The 17470-nt window shown below is 42.4% G+C and overlaps 1 protein-coding gene across 2 annotated transcripts; it reads left to right on the top strand.

The window, feature by feature from the left end:
* Window positions 1-1052: 1052 nt before the first annotated feature.
* On the top strand, window positions 1053-5841 carry LOC100835449 (thymidine kinase). Of its 2 annotated transcripts, XM_024457808.1 has the most exons (5): window positions 1053-1653; window positions 1721-1780; window positions 2244-2388; window positions 4995-5116; window positions 5243-5841. In XM_024457808.1, exons 1-5 carry the CDS (start codon window positions 1340-1342, stop codon window positions 5499-5501), a joined length of 900 nt encoding a protein of 299 aa, XP_024313576.1. In that variant the 5' UTR covers window positions 1053-1339; the 3' UTR covers window positions 5502-5841. The 2 variants fall into 2 exon arrangements, with proteins under 2 accessions (XP_024313576.1, XP_003557737.1); XM_003557689.4 differs by lacking the exon at window positions 1721-1780 and having other exon boundaries at window positions 1056-1653.
* The last annotated feature ends 11629 nt before the right edge of the window (window positions 5842-17470 follow it).

The raw sequence follows: 17470 nt of genomic DNA, 5'->3' as shown, positions 1-17470 counted from the left end.
AGGAAAAACACATGAATATGAAATTTGCAGGAACTGGATGCCATGTTTTGTGGATTATTACAGGAATCTAAAACACATGAATTACACAATAAAACTGTTTGGATGTTTCATAGGAAAGTTTTTTCAAGAGAGAGAAAAGAGGAGAGATAAAACACATGTCGCATTGAAGTTTTCAAAGGAAGTGAAAATATGAGGGCTAAGCAAATGTTTTGAATCCTCCAAAACTTGAAGGAAAGGAAACATTCCTATAGAAATTCTCAATGCCAATCCTACAATCCAAAGGGCAACATAGAAACTTTTCCTGTGAAATTCCTATGAACATCCTTTGTTCCAAACGGGCCTGACATTGCATGAATGTATAATAGTATTGTATTCTAACGCTCGTTGCGCACCATGCCATTGCCTTCTCTTGCAAGCTCATTGTCCTCATCGAATGTCGTGACCACATCACTAAACACGGCACTCATGGTCGTGGCCATAAGGTCGATGACCAAGTGAATCTGACAACTTGGCTCACCTAGAAGGAAAAAAGATGTCATAAGTTTTGCTAAACGAGGTAAGTAAAAAAAAATTCTATTAAGTAAGATAATTGTTGACACAAATGTCAAATTAGAAGGTAAAAAAATTCACTCCCATTTGAGTTTTTAAAATTCAGAAACCGACTCCTACAAGAGTTTCAAGTTTAAACTAAAGCATGCACCGTCAGAACATGTTTGCCAGTAGTGTATTTTGTAATTACTATTTTATTGGGTATTCGCCCAATACTCTCAAAAATCCTTTCCACCTCAAAACACTAGCATGAGAAGTATTTTCAATTGGTGCAAAAATGAGGTGTTCTCTGAGAAAAATCTATGGATAATCCTATTCAATCCCTCCCTAACGAGCAACTCATTTGAGTTTGTAGTGTTTTTGAATTTGGAGGAGATAAAAATGCAAACAGTAGTGACAAACAAGGCCTCAATGGGCCACCCCTGAAATAAAGGCCTCAATGGGCCGGAAATTCGGTCAATTAGGGTCCCGTTCCGTTTGCCCACCCTACACGCACCTGCTACCTCGCGTCTTCCCCCTGCTTTCCCCGCCAGGCCGCCACTATTTGCTCTAATCCCTCCAAAAACCCTAGCAAAACCACCCCAAAATCCCCATTCCCTCCATTCTCCGCTGTGATTCCCCTTCCAAGAGTTTCAAACCCTGAATTCAGTCATGATGGGGACACCCACCCTACGTGTGAATTGAATCGTTCCTGTTTTGGATTCTCATCATACCCGATCTCACCTACCCATTTTATTATCCACAAAAATAATCTCCCCCCCCTCCAATTCGCTCTACAAATTCCTCCGGTATGCGCTCCGTTTGCGCCATGACGGCCCTCCTCTCCGTCTGCTCCTCCACCTCCCTCCGCTCGAGCGCTTTCATTCCGCGAGCACCATTCTTGTCGCTCCCTTTCCGGCGGGATCTTTCTTGCTCCAAGCTCCGCTTGGCGAGGTCCATCTCTACAGCAGCGGCGGCAGTCAAGGCTCGGGCAGGCGGCGGTCGACCGCTGATGGAGGTCCGGGCAGCGCAGTCCGGGGAGATTCACGTCATCGTGGGCCCCATGTTCGCCGGCAAGACTACCGCGCTCATCCGCCGCGTCCAGGCCGAGGCCGCCACCGGCAGGTATGGACCTATTTGTTTGGACCACTACGGAGTAGTTTATTTCTGACAGGATGGGTTTTCTTGCCAGTGAACCAACTTGCTGCCACTGTCCGGGGCAAGACGAAAAATCTACGGTTAAGAAGAACTGGTCTCTTGCTAATGGCGTATTAAATAATGCAATGTCTCTAATTGCCAAAAGACTACATAAAAATCTGCATTTTTATGAAATGCTTAATGCTCACTGTTAAGTCATGACATATGGTATTAGCTTAATTAGTACCTTTAACACTCAAAACACATATAATAATCTTTGCACGAAAGTTGATTGGGGTGTTTTTCTTATAGTCGGCACGAAGAAGATAGTCACTAGAGAAATTTTCTGCCAGAATAAATGCTTCTTGAGACAGACCAAGATGAATACTGTTTCATCTCCTGAATTTCACATTCTTTTCTGCCGGTGTTTAACATGTGAGTATGCAACTTGCAGCCATATGATCGAAATGAGAACAACTTGTTAACTTGCCCATTTGCTTGCACATGTTTGGGTATTCATCCCCTTACGCTCTCAAGTTATATATTTGGTATTTTGACATTTGAGTCTTGTAATACAGGACTGTGGCACTCATAAAGTCCGACAAAGACAATCGGTATGGATTGGATTCTGCTGTGACGCATGATGGCACAAAGATGGCGTGCTGGGCTCTACCCAAGCTTTCTAGCTTTCAAGATAAATTAGGAACAGAGGCTTATGATAAGGTTTGATGAACCGTTTTTCCCCTCAAATCTAGTTAATCATGTTATATTTGGTTTATCCTTATTCTGGTGTCTAATCTCCTTGAGACCATCTCTTCCGAGTCTCCTGGTATTTGGGTACATCGTGTTATATGTACCCTGTCAAACAAACTTGTCCCAACTTTTGACAACTATTGTACACTCACTGGTCTAGATTGGACACATGAAAATGAAATCAATAAATTGGACATAAAATATTCCAATTGTATTGGGATTTATTAGCATTTCCTTAACATAAATTATATAAAAAAACTTATGGTCAAAGGTGCTTGCAGACTGCAATTTCAAAATCAAGATTTACTCCATTTGTAAATGGACTCTGCTGTCCTTTTGATCTTGCCCTGAACTAGTTGTACCGCTCCTGTTTTCTATTCAGCTTAGATTTGTGAACAAAACAGTGAACATGGAGTAATTGTGGCAAGGGAGCTGCATGGTAAACCTACTGCTTCCAATAAAAAAAAAATCTTAGTGTCTCATTTTCACGGTTGCAAGTTGCATCTTCAGCCAATTTTTAACGATATATTTGTAAACCTGTAGCACTTGTAATATCAAGAAAGTATTGCCAACTCAACTTAAGTTTCATCTGAATAGTCTATGTCTGAGAAGACATTACTGATCAAATAACGTTTTTTCAGTGAGAAGAGGTCCATTGAATTGGCATGCTTAGTGTTCAGATACATGCCTGGTTAGGTAATCGGTTAATTGCACAAAACCTTACATTTTGAAAAAAATAAATCAAGTAACCTTAGGTTGTTGTCTAAATCTACCACAACCCAACCAAACGAGCCACCTGAGACGTTTTGACAGTAAAACTGACATTTGGTTCTACCCGCCAAGACTTTAGCCACATAATTCACTTGCCATGTAAGCAAACTGACCTTACCGAAAGAGCAAGCATAGCAAATTGACAATGGCATGAGAAGGACATAGCGAGAAGGAAAGGAGGGCAGAGGATGGTACCTTATGGTGAGCTTGCCACTGAAGAGGGTCACGGGTGGAGACCATGGAACTGGGTCGTAGACGTCGATGAGGTTCTATCCCTAAGGTCTGCCGAGTCCAGTTGTGATCCGGTGAGCCCGAGTGCAGCGATGGTGCTCCATTGAAGGCGAGACCATGGCCATGGTGGCGTAAAGTAGTTGAGACGAAACATCGATGGAGAGGAGGGTTGTGTATACTAAAAGAATTTAATGCGGGCTCATCGATGGCAGAGATCGAGAGGTGGGGGCGAGGGTCGGAGCTATTCTGCCATGCGGGGCATTGGGGCTCCATTGGGTGAGTGATTTAGCGTTGAAGCGCTGGGCGTGGTACGAGGAATTGGGATGGGACGGCGTCGTGGTTGACTAAGCCAGCAGCACGTGCATGCTATGTGGAATCCATGCCAGTGTTCGTTGATGTATAGCATGGCTATATGCATGACCAGGTGACCAGCTCAAGGCGTCCGTGTTAGTATGACATGCGTAGGACACCTAGCTCCTAGTTGCTAACTATGGTCCTGGCTCTTCCGTAAACCTGTGAGCTCCACCCTCTTATCAGGTGGATGGCGGATTGCCCATGGACATCCTGGCAACTGCCACCATCACATGTGTTGCACAACAAGCACAGTTCCATTGGATTAATTGAGGTGAGCAGATTCTCGGTCCACTGTAGGACATGTTCTGCATTGACGGATGTTTCCTTTTATTAGTTCTTGCAAAGTGCATATTGCTTGCCATGGTGGATGAGACGAGGCTGGAACAGCGCAATCTTGAACTGGTGTTTTTGGATGGGAGGTGGATCGGCGAGCTGAGCAACATGGAGAAGCTTGATTGGTTCACAGCTGAGCTTGTTGCCAAGCACTGCATTGGCATCGATGAGAGAGATGAAACAGGAGGAAGGAGGAATGGAGGAACAGGAGTGGGGTCCATGTCCATGTAAGCATGAGGTGAGGGAAATTCCACGTAAGAGTCCACACAGGCGCTTAGTAGGGGGGCCTTCTATGAATTTTTATCTTAGAGCAGTAAAATTAATGATTTGGGTTAAGCATTACTCCTACAAATTATCTCAGAGGTGGGTATGTCAGTATGTAAAACAAATATGCAAAACATGTGGTTTTGTGTTACTGCAGGTTTCTTGTTCTGTTCTTTGTCAGTTCTGAATTTTTTTTTGGTGAACTTCCTTGTAGCTGAATTATTATCACGAGATTTACAATACACTCGCTATTTGAGGTGGTACCTTCTTTCCCTACCTTTGCCGTGGGAAATTGCGTAGCTGCCACTTAACTTTTTGTTTTCTTTGTATTTGGCTAACTAATACAGGGTTTGTCTCCATTTAACTATGAATCTGACCCTACTCCTGTAATTTTTGAAGCGAGAAAGTCTATGTTAGCACATTTTTGCCCCCCCCCCCCCCTTCATTTTTATCCTAGGTCTGCCTCTGAGCCAGTCGAGCTAAGACTTTTTCAGATGAGAGCTGTTGCATGCACATGATGTGGTTGGGCAGTATTTCAAGCTTCCGTGAAATGCCCATGCCCCCTCCCCCCTCCCCCCCCGGCTGTATGACTTCAAGGATCTCACTAAAATTTGCTTCTGCAGGTAGATGTCATAGGAATTGATGAAGCCCAATTCTTTGACGATCTTTATGATTTCTGCTGCAAAGCTGCTGATCATGATGGAAAAATTGTTGTGGTTGCAGGCCTAGATGGTGACTACAAAAGGTAATTGTTTGATGCTTTATCTTGAATTTAGTTTAGTTATTATTAGGATTCAAATTTTGGATGTAGAAAATAGCATGTTGCATATTTTTATATCGTGCTATGGTTTGATGATTGAGATATTGGCAGGAATAAGTTTGGCTCAGTTCTGGACATCATTCCCCTGGCTGACTCGGTCACCAAGCTAACCGCACGCTGTGAGTTGTGTGGTCACCGGGCGTTCTTCACATTGAGGAAGACACAAGAAACTAGGACTGAATTTATTGGAGGAGCCGATGTGTATATGCCTGTATGTAGGCAGCACTACCTGGATGGGCAGATTGTTATCGAGGCCACAAGGATTGTTATGGAAGTTGAGAGATCCACAGTGACTCACGCTTTGAAGTAGCTCACTGCTAGGCCTCCCTATGCAGGTATGCAATTTGTAACATCACCCATCCTTCTTGCCTTCTCCCGAAATCTCCATCACCTGGGTATGCCATTCATCCAATCATCGCAGTTGGTAAGAAAAGGCCAACAACTTGTTGAGATGTGCTACCATTGTGAGTAGCAGCTATTCATCCTCTGTAGCACCATACCAAGCTAATTATCAAATGAAGCAATGCCATATTATCATGGCAAAAACTAGTCAAGTTGCATTTGAGCAGAATGTAAATGATAACCTGTTGGGATGTTCAGAACGTTTGCAGTATAAAAACAACTATGATGTTTTTTTTGAGCGGTAACAATTATGATGTTTTGATATTCTGAGTGTGTTTCCGTTCGCGTATATTCACCACGCTGCACGTTCCTTAACCTAGCTCTAGCTCGGTTGGCCTTGGACATTTACCGGAAGGAAAAGCACAGCGCCGTTGTTTGCCGGCGTTGCTTGCCGGCGTTGTTAGCTCTGTTGTTCCTGTCCAAATTTGATCGGCCAATCCGCCAATGCATTTTCGTAGCAAATAACAACAGTCAATGCCATTCTAGAAGTCTTAATTTCTCCCTTTGTCCCAAGTACCAAGTTGATAGAAAAATATGCCAGTATTTGTAATCGAGAAGGTCTGCGTATGTAACCAAATCCGAGGGCTAGCTAACTCAACCGTCCATCCAAATCCTGTGATCTGATCCACAATATTTCTCGATTTGCTTTTCATTTAACGTTTAATCTAATTGGCTGCAGTAGGGTAGAGACATGTTGGAATATTTCACTTCATAAATATTAATTAATAATTCCGAATTTTCAAAAGGATTCAACTCACTGTTAATCCGACTAAAAAGCCGTTTTCACAATTGAGTTCATCCGAGTGCTTCAAAATAAGACCACATTTTATTATGTTTTAATGATTTTTTTTGACGCCACTAGTTACCGGACTACCCTATCATGGTTATCACGGTAGTTGTGAACGGTTACGTATATATAATCGATCTATTAATAATATATGTCTACCATGTAAAAAACCCATAAATTTAGGCACTGCAATGCTATGCAAGTTCAGAGAGTAAGTATTGAAGTGTTTTAACAAATAAGAGATGTCATCATCAGATTATAAAAGTATAATTATTCAAGTATTTTACATAGGTGCACGTTGATGCTTGCAAACTGGTAACAAAGTGATTTAACTTGGTAAACAAGTGGCTATGACCTACTAACCAAGTGATTATCATGGTAACGACATGGTCATAATCCGGCAAACAAGTAACCACATAACCTAGTAACTGTCAATGAAAAAAGTCATCACAACATATCAACATGTTATCTAGTTTTGTTGATCTCAACACGACTAATCTAACAGTGAAAATGAATGCAGGCATCACAATGTTTAGCGTATCAATATGAGTTCGGCATTTCACCCTCAATGGGATGGCCAGTCAGAGGCGGTCAATCGGGTCATTGGCATGTATTTGCGTTGCCTCACTGGCGACCATCCTCGGTAGTGGCTTCATTGGCTTCCTTGGGCGGAATATTGCTACAATACTTCCTTCCTGAAGGACACGCCTTTCCGTGTGGTCTTTGGTCGAGACCCTCCGTCCTTGCGGACGTATACGTCGGGGGAAATCCGCAATCAAGCCATGGAACGCAACATTGCCGACCGCGACCAGTTTTTGATTGACGTTCGTGAGCGTCTTGTCCAGGCTGCCCAGCACTACAAGCACTATTATGATGGCAAGCATCGGTTGCTTTCCTTTGACGTCGGCGAGTGGGCTTGGCTGCGCCTACACCACCGTCCAGCAGCCTTCCTGGGCACAGGAGCAAAGGGCAAGCTGGCACCAAAATTTTGTGGTCCATACAAAGTCATTGGGACGATTGATTTGGTGGCTTATCGCTTGGAGCTGCCGCCTCGTGCTCGTATTCATGATGTCTTCCATGTTGGCCTTTTGAAGAAGTATCATGGGCCTCCGCCTGATGCGCCGCCTGTACTGCCTGCTATGTCTCAAGGACGCATCCAGCCTACGCCAACTAAAGCCTTGCGTGCTCGCCTTGCCCGCGGTGTATAGCAGGTCCTCATCCAGTGGGCAGGACAGCCGGCTTCAGCAGCTTCCTGGGAGGATGTTCCCGTCTTCAAGGAGCGCTACCCAGCTTTTCAGCTCGAGGACGAGCTGTTTCAGAATGGAGGGGAAGATGTCATGTGGGGGCGCTCGTATAGGCGCCGGCCACCTAGGGCAGAGAAGGACCCACTGTCTTGGTCAGCTTAGTTAATTTGAGTAATTAAGAGTTCAGATTGGAGATAGAAATGTTTCGTCCCGTAGAAGGTTTTTCCTACTATTTCCAATTTGATTAGGAGTCTGATTAGGAGTCCTATTCCAATTCTGTAAGAGTCTAGCTTGTTCTCCAAGTTTGTAAGGATAGTCCCCCCTTAGTCAATCAATAAAGTAAGCAATCAAAACCTAAACCCTATTTTCCCCTGCACCCAGGCGCCCCCTACTCCCTGCCACGGGGCGACGAGGTTACAAGCCTCGTCCTCCCGTAGAGCACCCCTACTTCCTGCGATCTTCCTCTAGTTCTCAAATTTCCCAAGCATGACACAACATGAGCTAACTAGTTATGTATCAAGTCTTTTCAATCCCTGAATATCGAACACATTTTTTATTGATGTACCGATTAGATGAATTCGGGTACCAACGATTTTAATCGAGATTTTACTTGTATTGAGACACACTCAATAGTACAAATGATTTCATTATGTGCCAAGTCTTTTCAAGCTCGGAGTACCGATCATATATTTTATTGAGGTGCGTATTAGATGAATTCGGGGTACTGATTCTTGAGTTTCGATCCGGATACACGGGTGAAGCAATGGCTTCTCGTTTTGCTGATGCCTACTAGTTCTAATATATTTATTTCTTATTGAGGAAGTACATGGCTGAGTGTTAATTTGAAAGATAACATGTGAATTAGCATGCTTGATGCATGATGTGACTTGTAGATGCTTGGGATCTGCACTACGCTTAGAGTTTCTCCTTATCAATAATCAAGACATTACTTGCCTCTGGTTCGAACTACTTGAGATGATGATTCCTAAATATTGATAGGAAGACTACACAAGAGAGATTACTCAATTATTTATTGTTTACCCCAACTTTGGTACAAGCGGGATACACACTTCTATTGGCGGCTACCTTCTTCTATGCATGGTAGCATTCTCATGCTCATCCATATGATTTTCATCCAATCATCAAATTTACAAAACTAGAAATATCTATTGTCTAGAGTTCTCTTCCTAAATATCCTCCCAATGTGCTATATATGTCTCCAGCCTCGGGAAACACCATTCAATATATTTGTCCACAATCAGAACTAGTTATTTGAATGTGTCCGGCCGTGCTCATATATAACTAGTAACTCTGCGCGTGTAGTGCATGTTTCAACTAATAAATCAATAATATTTGTAAGAATTTTTTTTATCAGAATAATTGTAATTTTAAATCAATAAAATTGACCTATACTGAGATTTGCAGTACCTGATTAAAATCTTTCTAAATTAGCCCCAACGTGAAAGGAATTAGATTTATTTGTATTTTTTGAGTTTATAACTGTAGATTTATTTCTATGATGTTTAATGTTATTTAAACTCTTAATATAATTGTTGTTAATTGTATTAATATAGTGAGAAACGCATACGATTGAAATCAACCTGAGTCTTGTCAGATTCTAAATATTGTTAGTCGCTTTGTTAAGGACAGAAATGCATTCATCCAACGCAAGAAGTTAGTTAAAGTCGGAGCTCCGAGCGGATGGACGAGAGATTAATGTTGATTACTCTAATACTTCTCATTAAAATACCTCAATTTTTACAATTGCAATCAACCATATCCACGTAATCACACAAATCAGTTTGATTTAAATCGATCCAATAGACTTGCTACTATTAAATATACTTTTTAAACTGATACATTGTCATATCTTTTCTCAATCTTGAAATACATGTGTAGAAAAGAGTTGATGTTATCCATTTATAGTGAAGTTGGAAATGCAAAACGAACTCCTTATCGTCTCGGAATTCAAATAAAATTTACGGTTTCAATTGAGGAGTCTATTATGAATACAATTTTTTTGAGAAATTTGTGGATATTAATGTTCTGCAAATGCACATCGGCAGTTGAAACACATTTTTTTATAATTAATTTTCCCAATTGTTATATTATCCTGGAAAAAGCAAAGACGAGTGCTATTATTGTAACATCCCAAAATTTTCCCATTTTGGAATATTAAATAAAATATAGGCTTTGTAAATATTTTGGTTGTGAATTCTGAATGATTTCAAATTTTTAGGACTTATTTAAAATTTTCCACACCATGTTTGAATATTCAACAAAAGAGTGGATTAATATGACTATCCAAATTATACAACATGGTTGGGAGATTTATATAAGTCCAAAATATTTTATTTGGACCAATTTGAATCTTATCTATTTATATGGATTATTCTTTTCTCTTAATAAATCCTATTTTATTTTTGAAGGATTTATTAACATCCCAATTTGGATGCCATGACCATTTGAGAGCATCGTTGGAATATTTTAAACGATAGAAATGCTTTCTAACATTTATTTAAATGTTAAAGAGAGGAAATAATATGACTTTCCTGATTTTAACGTTGGAAACATATTTAATGATTCATCTATGTTTTCTCGCTTTTTATTTTGTCATGTTCATTTTGTTTTCGAGAATAAGTTATGAAATATTTGAGAAGAGGATAACGTGATAACCTTACGTGCAAATGTTATTCCAACATTTATTCCATCGTTGAGAGTGGGATAACGTGACTTCCCAAATATATATAGTTAGACACATTTGCAATGGTTTACAAAGTGTGTGATTTGGTGTGATAAATCTATTTGAGAATTTATTGAACAATAGAACTATTAGAAGATTTTATTTGGAGTTTATTCAAAACTTATTTTAGTATAAAAGTATTTATAAAAGAATATTTGGTTGGAAACTATGTTTCCTAAGCCTACAAAACTTATTTTGATTTACTTGAATTATTTGGAGTTCATATAGTATTTATAAAGGCATATTTAAATTTATGTGTTTTGTTTGAATTCAAAAGGGTTAGAAAACCCAAAGCCACTTTCTGGGCCGAAAGCCCATCTCCTCGAAGCCAGCCCAGCCCACCTCCCTCTTTTCTTTTTCTTTTTCTCTTTAATCTGTCCCTGGGCCTCTCTATCTCCTTCTGGCCCATCTTCCAGCCGCAGCCCTTCCTTGGCCCAACTCCACCCGAGCGCCCAGCTCAGCAGCCACGAGCTGGTCGTCCTCCTCTGGCACGCACACGAACAGAAGGACGCGTGCATCTGCCAGTAACTGCAGCCATGATTCCTTCCTTCGATTTCCTTCCTTCCCACACGTTTTCTTCAAAAGGAAACCACCTCGTCAATCCCCACTATCACAGGAACCGATTCAGTCAATCAATCAATTGTTTCTCGTCTTAATCGTGATTTGTGACGGACTCGCCCCGAATGCCGCCCGTCAACATTCAAGTCCCGATCTCTCTCCTCGGCTTATAAAAGACGACCCCATTCGCGTCACATCGAGCCTTTGCCTCCCCTCTTTCATTACCATATGCAAAGTTTCGCCTCTAAAGCACTGTATAGCCTGGTACCTCGACGTCTCCCTCCGCCGATCACCGTCGCCATTGTTCCCGGTGAGCTCTCTCCGAAGTCCGTTTCTCGATTCCTTTCACCGGTTCACTCTCATGACCTCCTTCTATCTCTTTGATAAGGTTATGCGAACAACCATCGACGTTGGCCGCGTCTTCCCCGAGGACATGCCAACGCCACGCTTGGAGCTCCGCCCGTCGCCGACTAGATGCATCTCCGACCATTTCGACCGCGTCACGATGTCCACCTCGATCTCTTGCACGTCCCTAGCCTCCTCACCGACCACATAGACCCTGCCGACGACTCCTTTGCCATTTTCCGAACTCCGGCGAACTCCGTTTCGGTGAGAACACTTTCAGCATAATCTGTTTTGATTAGCCATGTTTAGAAGCCCATATCTTTTGATCTGTGTATCATTTTCGGCCGACTCTTTCTGTTGTAGTTAGATCACGTCCTCCTATATAGATCAGATCAGATTGTATACCCTGTCTCGATGATCTTCAGCAGTGCACATTCGTTGGAAATCGTTATTCACAGCATGTTGCTTCTGGATTAGCCACCTTTCGAAATTCATATAGGTTGTTCCATCGATCCGTTTGGTTCCAAACCTCCTGTAGATCATTATTTAGATCCTTTTCTACACATTAGTTCACATGGTGCACAGATTCTTTTTCATCTACACTAATGTATCGTCGTTGCAAAACTGAATCTTTAGCAGCCTCCATCCTTAGCCGATTCTCTGCGATGAATTACAGCACCTTTCTATTAAATTGTCCTTGCGGATCTGTCATTAAGTTTTGGCTCACATCTCTTAATAGGATGAAACCAGTGGAAAATAGAGGAGTACAATATGAACTTTGTTTCATCTTATTATGTTGCACCAGTGGCACCCGGGGTACCACCATTGCGCGACGCGTGGGCCCCGTTCCCGAGTCCCCGGGAAGGTTTCATCTCGGGGAGCATCTATGAGCAAGCCGGCAAGCTACCAGCCCGGAAGGGGCTAGCGGGGCTTCGGGGAATATTTCCGCCTGGGCACCTCCCGGGAAGCTGCTTCCCGCGGGGGGGGGGGGGGGGTTCCCGGGTGCGTTGGGCCCGGGTGCTTCCCGGGGTCGACTTGCCGGGGCAGGGGGTTCCCAGACGCATGCCCCCGCCTCAGGCGCGGGGCCCAGTAGCCAGATCAACCGCGCCATGAGGACGCGTGGCGGGCGTGGGATGCGCGGTCCCACCAGGGCAAGGAGTAAGGCGCACGGCTCAGTAAATGAGCCGACCGACGGGTTGTTACCCGTCCGATCAAAGGAACAGTGGCTGTCCAATCCTACCCTAGAGGTTTTAGACCCCTAGCGGCGGAGGTGGCATCCATGTGCGCCACCAGCTCACCGGGGGGAGTTGTATGCCTCCCCGCCCGACACTTGTAGCTCATGCACCGTGGCACCTATGGCATCCCCTTGAGTATAAAAGGAGGACCCTCGCCAACGGTCAAAGGGTTCCGCATAAGATTAGTTGGCTATAGTAGACAGTGGGGCTGAGTTCGACCAGCTCATAGTTAACTTCCAGCACCAGCAAAAAGTAGTAAAGAGTTCCTAGCCAGTAAGAGAAAGCCCGGGAACTTGCCCGGCAACTTATAAACACCCGATTCTAAACTAATACCAGCCCAGACAAGCAGGACGTAGGGTTTTACACCTCCGGGTGGCCCGAACCTGGGTAAAAACGTGCGTGTGTTTGTTCTTGAATTAGCGTGCACCTCTAGCACTTCATCTCGCCGGTCCTGCAGGGCCACTTCGGGGCGAACCCCGACGCCCCTACCGAACCTAAAAGGGGGCCGTGGCCCCACGCCCCCGGTGTTGGAGCACCGTGCGACGACATATTAGTTTTCTGTCATTAGAACCCTCTAGCACCAGCAACTTTTCAGTAGAAGTTAGTATCTTTGATCTGTCTGAATCTGACTAGCTTTCTTTGCAAGCTAACATCTTTTTATCTGTCTGTCCTATTAAGCCATTTCCTTCTGGAATACAAAGAATAGATCACCCTTTACACACCAATCCAGATTGTTCACCTTGTTCCAGTTCATATTCAATAGTGTATCTTCAGTTGAAAATTGTATCTGCTGCAGTCTTTTACTGTTTAGCTACCTTCGAAGACTCATATCTTTTGATCTGTACTTCCAAATCAATTGATTTCTTCTGTGTTAACAAGAGTACACCCAACTCTAAATTCTGGATCACCTTGTACACCTTTTAGAGTTCATCTACATCAGCCCATGATCCATAGAAGTTGGTATTCTATTTCAGCCATCTATTCCAACGTTCCATCTCCTTTTTGAACCCAAACCACTTCCTAGCCCTTAGTTCTAGACCTAGGTTTTGTAGTAAAGTATTTGTACTATGTTTTGATAATATTATTATGTCTTCCATGCTTTTGCATATTGTTGTTTCATTTGGAATTCATTTGGAGTTATCGAACATATTGTTTATTATTGTTATTCGTTTCTTCATGATAGATCACTCGGAGTGCGATTGTAGTGAATGTGTGTCGTTTAAGAAGAAGGCTTCAACAATCTTAACAAAGGCAAGTTCTCTTTGATCATAAATTCCCATTCCATTCCTTATTTTAAATACTTATGCACTAGTGTTATGTAGTTTGCATTGATAGGGATATTATTGGTATCTATGCTAGCTATACATATGTCCTAGTAGAGTAGGATACTTGTGCCATTACCTTTCCACCAATTACCATCGTTTGTAGTTGAATGATATGCTATGTTAGTATACGTGGGAGGTAAACTCGATTACCATGAAACCGATATTGTGGAGTATTTTGGAAACCGGGCAAAAACAACTTTAATGAATCATCCTAGGTGGGCTACTTTGAGTATTTGAGATGTATGTGGCGTCAGGCCTATTTCTATGGGTCCATTTCTATGAGTCGTCTCTCCATGTCTATGGGAGCGCCTGCGTCGCAAATGTGGGATGCCACCCGGGGTAACCAGAGACTAGACTAGTTACCTGTTTAGTAGCTTCCAGTACAACCACATGGTAATATGGGCTCTGCCAAGATTGAGTAAGCTGTTTGAACCTGGGCCCGAGGTGATTGTGATGATGTAGCCGTGTAGGTGGGAGCGGGTCCCTCGGTATGGGTCTGGGGGATTAATTCTGAAAGTTTTGTAATCGATGATGTTGCTACTCTACCCTGAGGACAACAAGTGATTAACACGTCGGTTTCTTGCGGGTAAAGTGTACACCTCTCGAGAGTGTCAAACTAAGTACTTAGCCGTGTTTCCGGTTACGGACAATTATGAGCGACTAGATTTGGGAGCTGTAAGGAAGATCTCACCCATTCTAATTTCTTAATAAAATGAATGGTTTGAACTTGAGATAGGAGCATTGATGTGTCTACTCAATGTCCATAGATTAATAGGAGCATCGGTGTGTCTACCCGGTGTCTATTAGTTAACATTATTGTAACATTCCATTGTAGTAGGATAAATTATGTTATGCTTCCACGCAAAAAGTCTGAACTCTACCTAGCCAAATACTGCATATACCTGATAGGATCTGTTATAACCCTTTAGTGAACTTACCAATACATTCAATGCATTGACCCCCTAGTGGCTGCAACGTTTAAATGTTGTAGGTGAACCAGGTGAAGAGTGAGGTACGAATTGTTAGGGTTGCGAGTTTACATTCCAACATGTTTTGACTGTGGAGTTGTTATGGGACTCATGTATTTTCTGCTTTCCACTGCAAGATTTTCTTTCCTTTTGAGCTAACCCATGAGGTTATGCAATATGTAAGGTAATATTAAATTCTGGATCAATGCGATGTAATATATTTTTGACCTGTGTATCTTGATATTACATCTTGAAAACTATGTGTGCTAGCGAGTCGATCCAGGGACTAGCACTGTAAACACAGAGATCGAATCCTACCCGGAGTCGGTCGCTTCAATTATGAGTGTGGTCACACTCGGGGTGCCACGAGTCTCGAGTGTATATTGACTATTGTGATATCTGCATACGGTGGTGTTTGAATAGAGGCGTTTTAATGTGATGGAAATTCAAAAGAAGAAATGATTATCATGGGAATAAACAAATGAATTAAATGGTTGTTCGTTTTTTTTTCGAGAATTAAAAGGTTGTTCATGCGAGAGAAAAGTCAGGCGCGGAGAGAGTCGGATCGTGTTAATCAATGAATGTAACGTTGTAAGATGATAATGCGGTATACCACTTATATTAAACGCTTAGGCTAGTCACTCATGGATAGCCAAGCTACCTGGTCAGGAATGCTTATGCTATTGGACCACCTTTTAGTACCATTACAAATGGTCGGCTTAGCAAGGTCATAAGACCGGTCCAATGTCTTAAGTATCGTAGCTTCTCCTTGGCTTATATTTTCTTAGTTTCTCTGATATCTCCGCTTGTCACATAGGACGTCATGGATTTGCTAAACAATACTTTGTAGACGCTTAGACATGTAGGTCTTGCGATCATGTTATTCGGGCCCTTAGACAAAGGATGAAGCCAATCCGGCAAAACGATGAAAAACAAAACAACCAAAGAATAACAATCCAATCTGGCAGCATTTTGACCAGGTACCAAGGAGATGAACATGTGTCCAAAAAGTATCGGTTGCCCCATGGACCCAGTGGACTTGGTTCAAGATGGGCGAGTTTCACAAATAGCGCTCAAACGGTACGGTCAAGCGCTGCCACACCCGAGAAAAATCCTCATTGAGGAACAAGAGATAGTTAACACTTAACGCCAAGCCACCTCAACTAGAGAACCAGGACAGGGGTACATGCGGAACGAGATGATTCAAGGCGATGGCAAGAACACAAAATCAGAAATTATGTTGATAATCCTACGACCCCACAACATAGCCCGAAGCGGCCCTTGTAGTGGCATTTCAAGATGGTCCACAAAAGAGCGTCAAGATAGAGTCTCGCAATCTCAAAGAAAAAAAACCAGAGGTAGACAGATAGACAGACAGATAGATAGATAAATATATCTGGTATGCATTCCCAATTTGAGTCAGAGCCACACTGAGTAGCGAAGTGACAAATGCAGTCCTCTGTTTTGTATGAAGCCATCAAGGATGAAATCATACGAGGTGATGATGTTGGCGCAAGAGTAACAACACGATGCAAAGTCACACCACAAACTAAAGCCATGAGGAGTGCATTTGTGACAGATATGGAGAGGATGGTGAAAGATTGGTATGGTCGGCTTGTGGGGGGGTGTGTGTGTGTGTGTGTGTGTGTGTGTGTGTGAATAGGCGCAAGAGTAACAACACGATGCAAAGTCACACCGCAAAGTAAAGCCATGAGGAGTGCATTTGTGACAGATATGGAGAGAATGGTGAAAGATTGGTATGGTCGGCTAAATTTTAACCTTTTCTTTTCTTTTCTTGAAACATACAAACACTTAATCCTAAGGCTCACTACATTTTCTAAAGTGAATGCAACCCTAGTATGAAGTGCAATAGCCGAAGGGGAATCAAGTTTTGATTTGGTGAAACCCTAGATTGAGCTCTTCGCAACCCTTCCTCAAAGTATTGGCTTGGGGGATGCACTAGGGAGAGTGATGAGGGAATGACCCTTCGGGTCCTCATCCTTCGTATACCCGCTGTTATAGCCCAACAGGGGGTCCACACGATGGCCCATCAAGTATACACAGGTTAAGTCCCTTGGAATGCGGCTCAAGTTAAGGAACGTAATCTAGCTATACTAGAATGTACTTGTAACATTTCAAAATTTCAAACCTTTACATGAGCATTGCATCCATGAGCATCATGCCACAATTGCATATTTGAATTCAAATTTGAATCTCAAAAGGCTTTAAAAGACTTTGTTTCAATTTAAACCCTAGGGTTTACACCCATTTGAACTTTGGATCTTCAAACCAATAAGGTTCATTTATAAAAAGGGGTTTAATGCATATATAAGCTATCCCATAATTTTTGGATAATTATTTGGAGTTGAAAAAGTATTTTATTTAAATAGATATATAGCCCTAAATGCATTTATAGGGAAAATGTATTTTTATATATTTTATTTTGAGGGGAAACTATTCTCAAAAGTTGTATCATGGTAGAACATGATTTTAAATTTTTTTTGGAATTTATTTGGACCAATTCGGAGTTCAAAATCAAAAGATATCAAAGAAATAAGAAAAAGGGAAAAAAAAAGGAAAAAACAAAGTGAACAAGACCGGTCCGACCGCTTGGGCCGAACCGGCCTAGAACCGACCGCGCGGCACGTGAGCCGGCCCAGCCAGCCCGGTCC

This window comes from Brachypodium distachyon, chromosome 1 (assembly GCF_000005505.3).
Source record: "Brachypodium distachyon strain Bd21 chromosome 1, Brachypodium_distachyon_v3.0, whole genome shotgun sequence".
NCBI lineage: Eukaryota > Viridiplantae > Streptophyta > Magnoliopsida > Poales > Poaceae > Brachypodium > Brachypodium distachyon.
This window is presented reverse-complemented; position numbering and strand designations above follow the sequence as displayed.